The 15,761-nt window shown below is 35.5% G+C and overlaps 1 protein-coding gene across 1 annotated transcript in view; it reads left to right on the top strand.

Annotated features, from left to right (window-relative positions):
- The first annotated feature begins 1,881 nt into the window (after positions 1-1,881).
- LOC148950348 (uncharacterized) overlaps positions 1,882-15,761 on the top strand; it is a 32,550-nt gene continuing 18,670 nt past the window's right edge. Inside the window, exon 1 of the mRNA XM_089091843.1 lies at positions 1,882-2,053. Within this exon, the coding sequence (XP_088947969.1) occupies positions 1,882-2,053 (172 nt within the window). The remainder of the gene's footprint in view (positions 2,054-15,761) is intronic.

Below are 15,761 nucleotides of genomic sequence, written 5' to 3' on the forward strand. Positions count from 1 at the left end.
GGTGGGCGTTTTCAGGCTGAAAAATCTCTTTTTCAAAATTTTCTCTTCGAAATCTCTTTTTCAAAATCTCTTTCTCAAAAATTTCACATTTTTGATGCGTTTTTAAATTTTCTTTTGTATCACTCTCCTCCCCAAAAAAAACTTTGCTGGAAAATACCCTTTTACTATAATAATTTATGTATAGTAAAAAAAAAACCTCCCCAAAAAAAACCTTTGCTGGAAAATACCCTTTTACTATGCTAATTTATTTACTATGGGTTTCCTCCCTGTAGTAGCATAATATTTGTATGCATGAGCATATAATGAGTCATGCTTGAGACTGTCTATGCAGGATTTCGATTATGGAATAACAAGAATAATGCAAAAAGAGATAAGAAAACTAGAAACAATACTTTTTTTAAAAGAAAAACCAAAAATAATTGACCTTCTTCCACCTCCTGCACAAAAATGCAAAAAAAATGTATTTAAGCTAATCCAACCCCATCCAGGTAATAAGAGTCCAGCCTAATACAGGTTAGACTTTAACTACTCTTAGTTTTAATGACGGACAATTCTGATTTTCACCTTCTCTTCTTCACTTGATTAGTTGCAATTCCTTGTTTCTTATTGTTAGACGTTTCTGTTCTTTTTCGGGTTTTACCGGCATTGAACATGCCTCGTTTGACGCGTCTAAAGATATTAGTGTTTTTTTTAAATCTTTGCTTGGCCTTTTTCGGTGGCCGGCGTTAACCCCTATGAGAAATCCCCCCCCAAGAAATAGCCCCCACGGAAGTAGGGTAAGAGGTACTACTTCTGACGCAGGTATAGCAATTTCTATGTTATTCTGGACCATGTATATGCCTTTTCAAAGATATTAAGAGCTCCCTCACATGATCTTCTGGATTTGCTCGGAGGTATAGCAATTTCAATGTTATTCTACTAGGTATTGCACTTTTTCAAAGAGTGCGAGCATAACTTGATTTATGATTGGGATTTGAATAAAACGAATGGTTTTCTCTAAAGTTCATATTAGTAAGAGAATTGAATTCAAAGAGAATAGTTTATATGCGAGGACATTAGTAGAGGAAAAAATGAGTGGTGCATTTACATTATTGGAGATTAATGATGGAGCAGACAACAGCAGCGGTGATGCACGAGTACCTAATGTAGCAGTGGAAATAACCACTGGCTGTAAACTATGTCTGGAATAGGACATTATATACGCGAGAAGCGTGATATCATTAACCAAATTTAAACAGGAGGAGCAACTGTGTTTTGCTGGAAAAGTGAATATTCTCCATATAAATAAACTTCGGTCAGCATTAGATGTCCTATCGAAATATATTGATTAGAACAAAATGCATCCTTGAATGTTATTATTGTAATTATGTTCAATAAAATTGTTTCTAAATCAATGGTTTTTTTTCTTTCTATAGTAGACTAGCGTATATTTTTTCGAGTACAAAAAGAAATTCTGGTTAGTCTGAAGTTGGTTGTGAGAGAGTTAGGACTCTAAAAAATGGATAGATTCGAGAAAGATCGAATAATGAGGAATCTAGTTCTTATGGAAAAACATTTAGTTCTAGACGATGATTTTCTAGAGTTGTCTATTCAAAGGAAGATATTTTCTCGGGGAATGCTTGTCGATATAATGAAAACTGATTTTCCATAATAAGACTATTGCATGAAGCTTCTACATTGTGGTCCAAATGCATTTACACAATTTATTGATATATTGATCACGACACGGCAAAATGATATTGTGGATATACTTTTATACATTAGTTTAGAAATTTAGAACTTTTTTCATAAGAAAGATGGTGCTCGAGGAGGATTTACTCCTCTCTCTCTCTCTCTATCTCAGACAACTTTCAATAGTGCTAGCTCAGTTTCAATGTGACAATGAGAGTGTCAGCAAATGACAAAATGTTTTATAAATATCAACTGGGTATGTACTCACTTGGCAGCCAGTCATCAAGTGAAAATTACAAAGGGATTGAAGATAACGATGAAAATTTTGGATTATACATCCCGTTTAAATTGCATAGAGGATATGCTGAACAATTCAAAGGTTGTAATTCCTGTCTTGAAGAAGTGTGTGACTCTCATCCTAGAGGCTCCAATTGTCATTATGATAAATATAAGCAGTGGGAGAGTACATATCCCGGTATGATTGGAAAGAATCCTAACCGTGATTTTAGTTTATTGCTACGAGATTCGTATCGTCGTGGTTTTAGATTGTTCTGGGAGGAGGAACCAGGTCAGCGATTCAACTGTTGGAACAACAAGAGAATATGGTTTCTACGTCATTGTTGTGAAAACAATGGGTGTTATGATTATAAGCCCACTGATTTTTATTTGGCAGTGACGGAATGTGATTCGATACTTGAGGACACTGTTTATGGAATTGCTTCAAATACGCAAATTGAAACATGTGAATTCTATAGAATGAATGAGAATAGTATCATTGTCTATACAAAGAGATATGACAAGAGTGAAGTCACACTCTACTGTAGAAAATGTGACCCTGACTTTGCAGTACATCAGGATCAGTGCACTGTGAATTCAGATAATCTACCTGCACTAGTTGTTGTCGACGAATATCTAGTAGTGGACGGAATCTAATGAGTAGAAAAGTTGTTTTATCATGTATATAATTTTTTTTAGTAAGAAAAAGTTTAAGATACATTTTTAGAACATTTTATTCTTAGGGCACTAAAATCAATATTAAATACACTTGTAAGTATATTCTCCACTAGAAAGTCGTTCAATCGAGGTAAGTCAACGTAGATGTTGAGAAACTGCTTGTAGGTATAGCCACGGCATCTGAACATGAAAAAGAGTTGTGCATGAAAGCCACATGTCTTAGTCGTTAAATCCTTCACTCTTTTTTGATTTTGAAGACTGGATTCCTCACTGCGTTTAATATATTTACTAATGTACGGCATGTATAATCTATTACGTAAGCTAGGAGGATAAAAAAATTCAATATTCTTCGCTGTTTGAAAGATGCATTGCCGCTGACTAATATTCAAAGTTGATGGACTGCTATTAAAAATTATAAGAATAGTGTCAACACTTTTAATTTTTTTAATAAAGTTCAAAGGTAAGCAAAAGAACATATACAGGTACAAGTATGAATCCATACCAAATACATTGATGATTTGATTTTTGTTTATGGCACAAGGTCTCGTAGAACACTGCCATTGGTTGGCATTTTCCAATAGGTTTTAAATTGACTCAGTGGTATTAGCGCGGTACTCTCGGCCAGAGGATCGGCAAATATACAATCTAAACGTACACTCCCTGTTCGTACTATACTCATATCCTTTGGCCTGACAAGTCCAAAACAATAACCCCATGATTTTTTGAAAACATTGAATCGGTTATTCCATTTTCAAATAGTTGAGAGTCTTGATCTAGGGACTGCATTGTCAACTCGTAGAGAGTTCTATAGGATTTTTTGTCAAATGATAGAGTGTACAGTGGAATACCATTCACTTTGCATACAAGGCTAGATAGACCGAAAAAATTAAAATCATGGGGGGATTCAGTCCAGGATCCAACGGCACTGCCACTCTTTACAAAAGCCAAAGCCAATTATGATGGGATTTCTCCACTGATAAATCATGAATCGGTATAGCTACGAGAACCAGCGGCAATGTGAGGTTGATTGGTGATTGTAGGGGGGACAAGAATTATAATGTTTTTACCACTGGCTCTTAGCTTTTCCACTGCCAATTTAACAGAGTTCATAACCAGTTGTTTTCGGACATGAAGAATTGCCTATGTAACAATAACATTTGTATCGGTGGCTATAGAAAGTGATTTTATCAGAATTATGTTCGATGAGACCGGCTATAACTTTATTTTTATATTGATATCGAGAGGTAGACTTTAAGATATATTGAATATCTCATGATTTAATTTCCAAACTAAATGATAATCATGGTTGGCTGCAGCATTCAACTCACCGACTTAATCAACACCTGTTCGATATTCATAGCCCAATGATTGTCCTCTCATCTCCTTGTATGCCTTTGGCGTCATCATCGTAAATTGTATGTAGCTTGCATAGTTTGATAGATTATTGCTAGCGCTCACCAATGTACCATTAATAAATACATTAATTTGTTTGAATAGGTTGTGTAGAATACAGTTTTCATAGGAGAGACCGTCGCCGGCATTTGGGGCTGTATCATTTGACCTTTTCTTCACCACAACATTTAAATCAATAAATTTTGACGAAAAATCAATGACATAGTTGTCATTAGAAAATATTTGAATTGGTATATTCTCCGAGAGAGGTTGCTGAGGGTGACACTGTTCATAGTAGCCATTTTTGACACTGACATCAAAATTTTCAGTATTGAATAGATTGAATGAGGAACTGATTAAGGGATGTAATTCCTTGTGGGGGAGATGAGTCACCTTAAGAGAAGAAATCATTCTTCGATCTAACAATCTTTTCTTTTTCTTTTTCTTCTTATTGGCCTTCGTTGTTTTATTTCTCAAAGTCCTTGTTGATGTCTTTTGCTTCCTGCCTGGGTGGTGACTGATGAGTGAATGACGCGAAGGCATCCTTTTCAATCCCTCCCCATTTTTCCGGGATTTCAATTTTTCACAAACAGTTATTGCTAAATATCTAATATTGTCCTTAACACTCTCCTTGAAATTCTTGCCAGCCCCCCAGTCCTGTAGTATGGAGGCAGAGAAATGTAATGCAGCGGGTACAAGATATTTTCTGGGACGGGGTATTTCAGAATCAAATAACCATGAAAATTAGCTACCAAGATCATAATCCGACATTGGGGTACGACTCTCATAGCAGTTCCATTCATTGCTTATCAAACGAGAACTCAAAACTCCAATGTAGCAATCGATATTGGGGCAAACAAATGGAATTCTCCTATGGTTCATTTTAGGTGATTGTGCCGTCGTTGACAATGGGTCAAAAATGATATGTAATCACTGCTAAGCCTTTAGTTATCGCTAGAGTATTACCCAATTCACTTTTTAATTTTAACTGACAGAGTTCTAAGTCTGAAGTGTTTACAGGAACATACTGAAGATGCTTTATATTACAGTGATGAACAAGTTCAAGAGTTGTTTTTCGTTCAAGAACACGTAGGAGGGTTACATTTGAATTACCGACTCTCGACGTTTCCACAAAGGATGCATATAGAAATATGATGGAATCCAAGTAAAAAAACGGTGGATAATCTGCAAAAATAGCTTGATTAAACTCGTTAACGGCGACAGCATTTTTACCATTGATCAAATTTTGCTGGAAACCAATAGATTATTTCAGATTGACATTGAAAATAATTTTTTTAGTTTCAATAGTTGAACTAATGTAAATTCTACCAAGTTCAAATGAATAATTAGGATACAATTTACCAATCCGATAATATGAGATTTTTCTATTCCTTGTATGGCACTAAATTCCATTTTTATCATATTCAATATGCTTCAATTTGACATATGGATAGTCACTAGGTTTAAGTCATTCAACCTATTCATTTTTGAAAAAGCCAAACCCATTCATAGTCCAAACGAACGGCATAGGTTTTATATCTTAAACACAATCCTTTCTCAGGATGTCAGAGGTATTATTGAGAAAACAGTCGACAAGAGCCAATTTATACGCACCGTCAAATTTGATGGCAGGGGAGAGTTTTTTCCAATGTGTTTACGCTCTCACTGACACAATGAAACTGAGCTAGCAACATCAAAAATTGTGTGAGATAGAGAGAGAGAGGAATAAATCATCCTTGTGTACCATCTTTCTCATGAAAAGAAAAGTCCTAAATTTCAAAGCTAATGTTTAAAAGAATATTCACAATATAATTTTGCCGTGTCGTGATCAATATATAAATAAATTGTGTAAATGCATTTGGACCACAATGTAGAAGTTTCATGCAATAGTCTAATGATGGAGAATCAGTTTTCATTATATCGACAAGCATTCCCCGAGAAAATATCTTCCTTTGAATGGACAACTCTAGAAAATCATCATCTTGAATCAAACGTTTTTCCATAACAACTAGATTCTCCATGATTCACTCTTTCTCGAATCTTTCCATTTTTTTTTTATAGTCCTAAATCTCTAATAACCAACTTCTGACTAACCAGAATTTTTGTTCTACTCTAAAAAATATACGCTAGTCAACTATAGAAATAAAAAAATACCATTCATTTAGAAACAATTTAATTTAACATAATTACAATAATAATATTCACTGATGAATTTCGTTCTATCCAATCTGTCCCGATAGTATATCATATACCGCCCGACATATATCTATATCGAGAATATTCATTTTTCTAGCAAAACTTAGTTGCTCCTCCTGTTTAAATTTGCTTAATGATATCACGTATCTAGCATACATAGTGTTCCATTCCAGACATAGTCTACAACCAGTAGATATTTCCACAGCTACAATAGGTACTCGTGCATTGTTGCTGCTGTTGTCGGCTCCATCACTAATCTCCAATAATTTAAATGCACCATTCATTTTTTCTTCACTAATATCCTCGCAAATAAACTGTTCTCTTTGAATTCAATTCTCTTACTAATACGAACTGTGAGGAAAACTATTCCTTTTATTCAAATCCCAATCATCAATCAAGTTATACTCATTCTCTTTGAAAAGGTGTAAAGCTTCTATAGGATAATGTTGAAATTGCTATGGCAGTACGCAAATAGCATAGAAATTGCTAGGGCAGTAGGCAAAGAGTATGGTCCTATGGCTGTATGCAAATAGCATAGAGATTCCTAGGGCAGTACGTAAATAGCATGGTCCTATGGCAGTACGCAAATAACATAGAGATTCCTAGGGAAGTACGCAAATAGCATAGTCCTATGGCAGTACGCAAATAACACCGGAAGGAACATAAAGGCGGCAAAGTATAACATTGATTACTACTATCATCTAACAGTTAGTCAAGCAATAATAAGTAATAAACTGTACAAAAACGTGCAAAAATTATTTGAAAAAAACTACGTTTTCTAAAGAGTTAAAGAGGCTGAGTTACAAGGTCGAACCTTAAAACGTACAGGGATTAGGAGGCACAGTTGGGGGGCTGCCGCCCCCCAAACTCCCTGCTTTCCCAGCCTTTAAATAAAAAAAAGTTTTTTAAACTGAAAGTAAGGAGCGACATTAAATCTTAAAACGAACAGAAATTATTCCGTATATGAAAGGGGCTGTGCCCTCCTCAACGCCTCGTTCTTTACGCTAAAGTTTGACTTTCTCACAACTCTTTTTTTGAAACAATAAAAACTTTAGCGTAAAGAGCGAGGCGTTGAGGAGGGCACAGCCCGTTTCATATACGGAATAATTTCTGTTCGTTTTAAGATTTAATGTCGCTCCTTACTTTCAGTTTAAAAAACTTTTTTTTTTATTTAAAGGCTGGGAAAGCAGGGGGTTTGGGGGGCGGCAGCCCCCCAACTGTGCCTCCTAATCCCTGTACGTTTTAAGGTTCGACCTTGTAACTCAGCCTCTTTAACTCTTTAGAAAACGTAGTTTTTTTCAAATAATTTCTGCACGTTTTTGTACAGTTTATTACTTATTATTACTTGACTAACTGTTAGATGATAGTAGTAATCAATGTTATACTTTGCCGCCTTTATGTTCCTTCCGGTGTTATTTGCGTACTGCCATAGGACTATGCTCTTTGCGTACTGCCCTAGCAATTTCTATGTTATTTGCGTACTGCCATAGGACCATGCTATTTGCGTACTGCCCTAGCAATTTCTATGTTATTTGCGTACTGCCATAGGACTATGCTATTTGCGTACGCGCGCGCACGTAACCTCGTCTAAATTAACCTTAAAAAAATGGAATAAAGCTATGTCGACTTTGTCTGTCTCTCTCACTATGTATGCGCCGTCACGGTGTGTAACCAATCATCAATAACGTTATTGTATATTGAGCAACCTCCGCTGTCTCTGATTGGTCCCAAAAATGAGTGTTGTCTAAAAAACCAGTCTGGTTGAAAACGTGGAGTTTTCGTACTGCTCACTTTTTGCAATGTGTAGGAACCAGTGGGGAATCCCCGCTCGTTTGGAAATGTGCCAAGGAAAGGCATGCAAATAGCATGTAGTTTCAAAACATGTTTAATCACGTTTCTTGAATGAAGTATCTGTACTGTATATTCAAGAGGTGAAATCAATAAAGAGCTTGTAACTTACTTACAAATATTTTCATATTTTCTTGAATTAAATTTCCGTATTGTGTATCAAAGAGTTGACTTCAAGAGAGAAATTGCTACTTACTGAGAATTTTTTCATAATTTCTTGAATTAAATTTCTACATCGTGTAGCTAAGTGAAAATTGTATTTCTACATCGTATATCTAACTCGTGAAAACAATAGTTTGTTACTTACTTAGAATTTTGTCATAATTTCTTGAACGAAATGTCTTTTTGTTTATCCAGCAGGTGAATTCAAGAAAGAATTTGCTACTAAGTTACAATTTTTTTATAATTTCTTTAATGAAATTTCTGTATACTGAGAATTTTTTCATAATTTCTTGAATTAAATTTCTACATCGTATATCTAACTCGTGAAAACAATAAAGAGTTTGTTACTTACTTAGAATTTTGTCATAATTTCTTGAACGAAATGCCTTTTTGTTTATCCAGCAGGTGAATTCAAGAAAGAATTTGCTGCTTAGTTAAAAAAATTTTATAATTTCTGTAATGAAATTTCTGTATTGTGTATCCAAGAGGTGACTTCAAGAAAGAATTTGTTACTTACTTACAATTTTTTCATAGTTTCTTAAATGATGTTTCTGCATTGTGTATCCAAGAGGTGACTTCAAGAAAGAGTTTGTTACTTGCTTACAATTTTTCATAATTTCTTAAATGAAATTACCGTATTATGTATTGTGTATCCAAGATGTGAAATCAATAATGAGTTTGTTACTTACTTACAAATATTTTCATAATTTCTTGAATGAAATTTTCATATTGTGTATCCAAGAGTTGACTTCAAAAAAGAAATTGTTACTTACTGAGAATTTTTTCATAATTTCTTGAATTAAATTTCTACATCGTGTATCTAAGTCGTGTAAACAATAAAGAGTTTGTTACTTACTTAGAATTTTGTCATAATTTCTTGAACAAAATGTCTTTGTTTATCCAGCAGGTGAATTCAAGAAAGAATTTGCTACTTACTTACATTTTTTTTTTTAATTTCTTTAATGAAATTTCTGTATTGCGTATCCAAGAGGTGACTTCAAGAAAGAATTTGTTACTTACTTACTTACAATTTTTGTCATAGTTTTCTTAAATGAAGTTTCTGCATTGTGTATCCAAGAGGTGACTTCAGGAAAGAGTTTGTTACTTGCTTACAATAGAATTATTCTAAATAACGAGCACAGGTTAAGATTAAATATATTTATTGCTTAAATTTAATAACAGATTTTTTTTTGGCAAAAAAAACACAACAACAAATGTTTACGTAAAAATAGTACTTAGAGTTCATTCTTAAACATCAACAAACGATGGTCTCATGATATAGAATAGTTTTTACCATGTCTTATGGATTTATCAAGATCAGGTAGGTTCTTAGGTATCCACTGTGCGATGAACCTAACCTCGTCTTCAGGACGGTGATAACCCCCTTCAAATTTAGGACACTTAAACTCTTCTAGATTGAAAAGTGGAATCCTAGGGTCACACTTTTGAATTAAAACTTTATCTATAGTTTCTTGCGAAAACACACAAAATCAGAAAAAATGTTCAATGTTCCTTTAGTACCTACGCAATTAGACTAAAAATGAAGATATTTATGATGAGTTTCAACTAGCTATGGCTAAGTTTGCTTGAGACCAGCTATTTTCTTGCGAAAACACACAAAATCAGAAAAATTTTTCGATGTTCCTTTAGTACCTACGCAATTAGGCTAAAAATGAAGATATTTATGCACGGTTTCAACTAGCTATGGTTAAGTTTGCTAATGTTTCTAAACTATTCTATATTCTTTCATTAACCAAATTAGCAGTATATAAAAGAATGGTAGCATTAGATGTCCTATCGAAATATATTGATGAGAACAAAATGCATCAGTGATTATTATTATTGTAATTATGTTCAATAAAATTGTTTCTAAATCAATGGTGTTTTTTCTTTCTATAGTAGACTAGCGTATATTTTCTAGATTAGAAAAAAATTATGTTTATTCTGAAGTTGTTTTTGATATATTTAGGACTCTAAAAAAAAAAAAATGGAAAGATTGGAGAAAGAGCGAATCATGGAGAATCTAGTTGTTATGGGAAAACGTTTGATTCTAGATGATGATTTTCTAGAGTTGTCCATTCAAAGGAAGATATTTTCTCGGGGAATGCTTGTAGATATAATGAAAACTGATTCTCCGTCATTAGACTATTGTATGAAGCTTCGACATTGTGATCCAAATGCATTACACAATTTATTGATATATTGATCACGAAAAGGCAAAATGATATTGTGAATTTGCTTTTAAACATTAGCTTATAAATTTAGGACTTTTTTTTCATAAGAAAGATGGTGCACAAGGATGATTTACTCCTCTCTCTCTCTATCTCAGACAATTTTTGATGTTGCTAGCTCAGTTTCATTGTGTCAGTGAGAGTGTCAACACTTTGGACAAAACTATCCCCTGCCATCAAATTTGACGGTGCTTATGAAGTGGCTCTTGTCGACTGTATTCTCAAAAATACCTATGACATCCTTAGAAAGGATCGAGTGTATTTTATAAAAGTTATACCATTCGATTGGACACTCTTTGTCGACTATGAATGGGCTGAAGCACTTAAATTTAGCGAATATCCACATGTCAAATTTAAATATATTGAATACGATAATATGACTGATTTGTGTCGTAAAATCAATAGAAAAAGCTCATATCGTAGGAAGGGTAAATTCCATTTTAATAATTCATTGAAACACGATAGGATTTACACCTGTTGACACTGAAATTGATCACCTGTTGAAACTGAAATAATTATTACTCAATGATAATCTGAGACGATCGATTCTTGGCTTTTGAAACAAGAATCATGATCGGTGGGAAAAACTCTGGCACCGTTTACGGGATGGATCAAGTTATTTTTTCTGATAAGAAGTGAATTGGGTGATCCTCTAGCAATAACAAAAGACTTAGCAGCGATTACATGTCATTTTCGACCCATTGTCGGCGACAGCACGATCACCTAAAATGAACAATAGAAGAATTTCATTTGTCTGCCCTGATATCGATTGCTATTTTGGTGCTTTGAGTCCACGTCAAATAGGCAATGGATTAGACTACTACAAGGGTTATACTACGATGTCTGGCTATGGTCTGGGTACCTGGTTTGCAAGGTTGTCTCGTTTTGCACTACCCCTTTCCAGAGAATATCTTTTACTAGCTGCATCAAATTTTTATGCCTCAACACTACAGGACTGGGGGTCGGGCAAGAATTTGAAGGAGAGTGTTAAGGAAAATATTAGATCTTCAGCAAGAACCGTTGGTGAAAAATTAAAATCTCGGCAAAATGGGGAGGGATTGGAAAGGATGCGTGCCAGTCATTCACTCATCAGTCTCCATCCAGGCAGGAATCGAAGGACATAAACAAATACTTTGAGTAATAAAACAAGCAACACCAATAAGCATAATAAAAATAAGAAAACGACTGTTTGATCAAAGAAGGATTTCTTCTCTTAAGATGACTTATCTCACCCACAAGGAATCATATCCATCAATTATGTCCTCATTGAATCTATTCAATGCTGAAAATGTTGACGTCAGTGTCAAGTATGGCTACTATGAACATTTTCACCCCCAAAAACCCTTCTCGGAAAATATACACTTCCAAACATTTTCCAATGAAGAATATTTCATTGATTTGTCGTTAACATTTATTGATTTAAGTTTTGCGGTGAAGTACAAGTCAGATAATAAAGCTCCAAATGCTGGCGATGGTCTCTCCTACGAAAACTGTATTCTACACAACCTATTAAAACAAATTAATGTATATATTAATGGAACATTGGTGAGCACTAGCAATAATTTATCCAACTATGCAACCTACATACAATTTATGATGATGACACCAAATGCATACAAGGAGTTGAGAGGACAATCATTGAGCTATGAATATCGATCAGGTGTTGATACTGATGGTGAGTTGACTACTGCAGTGAGCCAGGAGTATCATATGGTTGGAAAATTAAATCATGAGATATTCAATATATCCCAAAGGCTACCCCATAATGTCAAGATTGACATAAAGTTACAGCTGGCCCCATCGAATTTCATTTTGAGAAAAACAGTTCCTGCAGCACCCGATGCAAATGTCATTATCATATCGGCAATTCTCCACGTCCGAAAACAACAGGTTATGAGCTTTGTTGCATTGGCAGTGGAAAAGCTAAGAGCCAATGGCGACAACATTAAACTTCTTGTCCCCCATACGGTTACCAATCAACTTCGCATTGCCACCGGCTCTCGCAGCTATAGCGATTCATCATTTATCAATGGAGAAATCCTATCAAAATTGGCTTTGGCCTTTGTGAAAAGTGGCAGTGCCGTTGGATCCTGGACCGAATCCCCCCATGATTTTAATTTTTCAGTCTATATAGCCTACTCTGCAAAGAGAGGGTTATTCCACAGTATACTCTATTATTTGACAAAAATCTAATAGAACTCTGTATGAGTTGACAATACAATCCCAATATAACGACTCTCAACTATATGAACATTGAGTAACTGACTCAATGTTTTCAAAAAATCATGGGGTTATTGTTTTGGCTTTGTCGGGGACTCAGGACATGAGTATAGTACGAACAGGGAGTGTACGTTTAGTGTACATTTGCCGATGCTTTGACTGAGAGTATCACGCTAATATCACTGAGTCAATTTGAAAGCTATTGGGAAATCACACCCGACGGCAGTGTTCTACTAGACCCAGCACCATGAACACAAACCAAATAATCAACGTATTTAGTATGGATCCATACATGTCCCAGTACAAGACCTATTGCACACCTCCGGACTTCATTGAAACAATTCCAAGTGTTAACAATACCCTAATCATTGTTAATAGCAGTCCATCGACTTTGAAGACCGGCCATTGGCTATGCATCTTTCAAACAGCGAAGAATATTGAATTTTTTGATCCTCTTGGCCGTCGTATAAATTCTACACTCCATACATCAGCAACTTTATTGAAAGCAGTGGGAAAACCATGATTCAAAATCAGCGAAGAGAACAGGATTTAACGACTAAAACATGTGGCTTTCATTCGCTACTCTTTTTCATGTTCAGATGTCGTGGCTACACCTATACGCAGTTTTTCAACATCTACGTTGACTTACTTCGATCGAACGACTTTCTAGTGTAAAATATACTTACAATCATTTTTAATATTGATTTTGGTGCCCTACTAATAAAATGTTCTTGAAATGTATGTGAGATTGTTTATTAATAAATGATGAAAATTTATATAAACGATAAAACGACTTTTCTACTCTTTAGATTTCATCTTCAACTAGGTATTTGTCGACAACAACTAATGGAGGTAGATTATCCGAATTTACAGTATACTGATCCTGATGTTTTGCAATGTCAGGGCCATATTTTCTACAATAGAGTGTAACTTCACTCTTGTTATATCTCTCTTTGTATAGTCCATGATACTATTCTCATTCATTTTATAGAATTCACATGTTTCAATTTGTTTATTCGAAGTAATGTCACAAATAGTGTCCTCAAGCGGCGAATCACATTCCGTCACAGCCAAATAAAAATCAGTGGGCTTATAATCATAGTAGTCATTGTCTTCACAATGATGACGTAGAAACCAAATTCTTTTGTTGTTCCGACAGTTGAATCGTTGACCCGGCTCCTCCTCCCAGAACAATCTAAAGCCATGATGTTACCAATATGTTAGCAATAAACTAAAACCACGCTTAGGATTCTTTCCACTCATACCGGGATATGTATTCTCCAACTGATTACATTTATCATAATGGCAATTGGAGCATAGGTGCCCTCTAGGATGAGAGTCACACACCTCTTCAAGACAGGAATTACAACCTTTAATTTGTACAGTATATCCTCTATGCAATTTACATGGGTTGCATAATCTACACTTTTCATCATACTCATCAATCATAGTGCAATTCTCACATGATGACCAGCTTCCCAGTGTGTAAATGCATAGTGGACATGTATGGAACATTTTTTCATGTGTTGACACTCTCACTGTCACAATGAAACTGAGCTACCAACAAAAACAAAGTGAGTGGGGTAGAGAGAGAGGAGTAAATCACGGGGAGGAACATAAACCCTTAGAATAGCATAGGAAGGAACAAAATTCCTTAGAATAGCATAGGAAGGAACATAAACCCTTAGAATAGCATAGGAAGGAACGTAAACCGAGCAAATCCATAAGAACATGCTACGGAAAGGTACCAATGAACTTAATCTCCCCAAATAGCACAGGAAGGAACACAATCTCCCCAAATTCCTTAGATACATGCTCTGGAAAGGTGCCAAGGAACGTAATCTCCCCAAAAAGCACTGGAAGGAACGGAATCTGCCCTAATTCCATAGATACATGCTCTGGAAAGGTGCCAAGGAACGTAATCTCCCCAAATAGCACAGGATGGAACATAATCTCCCCAAAGTCTAACTTATCACTCTACTCTTATTTGCCCTTAGAGCATAACTTAAAACCTTTGCCCCGAGGGTTGTGGGGAATTGCCCTCCTCAAAAATATATTTTCTATCTGGAAATCAACTACGCTGAACAAAATGGATATCTCAAAATGTTGATTGGATGTGTTTGGGGAAATGATTGGCGCGGGGGGGGGCTAGTTTATCTCCAATAACTACTGACTATTAAAAGGGCACTATCCCTTTTAATTTCTAAACAAAAGAGCCTTTTTTGAAGTTTCTATGACAACACTTTCTATGAAAACCTTATATACCCCCAGGGCTTAACTTAAAACCCTTGCCCTGAGGGTTGTGGGGGAGTGTCCTCGTCAAAAACATAATTTCTATCTGGAAATCAAATACGCTGAACAAAATGATTATCCAAAAATCTTTATTGGATGTGTTTGGGGAAATAAAAGGCGTAGGGGAGGGGGGGCTAGTTACCCTCTATTAAATTTAGTATAATAAAAAATTCACAAACCCCTAGAATTTCCAAACGAATTAGACTTTTTTGAAGTTTATACTACAACGCGTTATATAAAACCTGACATGCCCTCAGGGCATAACTTAAAGCCCGTGCCCTGAGGGTTGTGGGGGAGTGTCCTCCTCAAAAACACATTTTCTATCTGAAAATGAACTACGCTGAAGAAAATCGCTATCTCGAAATTTTGATGGGATGTGTTTGGGGGAATGATGGGCGTAGGGGGGGGGCTAGTTGCCCGCTAATCACTTTCGAATATTATAAAGGGCCCTAGAACTCTCGATTTCCAATCGAATGAGCCCCTTTTGAAGTCTCTACGACGATCCCTTCCGTGTGAAGTGCCCTGCTCTAAAATAAAAAAAATAACGTAGATTACGCTGTGCCAATATTGTTCTTATATGCCCTCAGGGCATAACTTAAAACCCTTGTCTCGATTGCTATGGGGGAGTGTCCTCCTCAAAAACATATTTTCTATCTGGAAATCAATTACGCTGAACAAAATGGCTATCTCGAAATTTTGCTTGGATGTGTTTGGGGGAACGATGGGCGTGGGGAGGATAGTTGCCCTCCAATCATTTTAGACTATTAAAAAGGGCACGAGCCACCCCAATTTCCA

Source organism: Artemia sp. Qi Xiang Cuo, chromosome 7 (genome assembly GCF_049724085.1).
Source record: "Artemia sp. Qi Xiang Cuo chromosome 7, ASM4972408v1, whole genome shotgun sequence".
NCBI classification, from domain to species: domain Eukaryota; kingdom Metazoa; phylum Arthropoda; class Branchiopoda; order Anostraca; family Artemiidae; genus Artemia; species Artemia sp. Qi Xiang Cuo.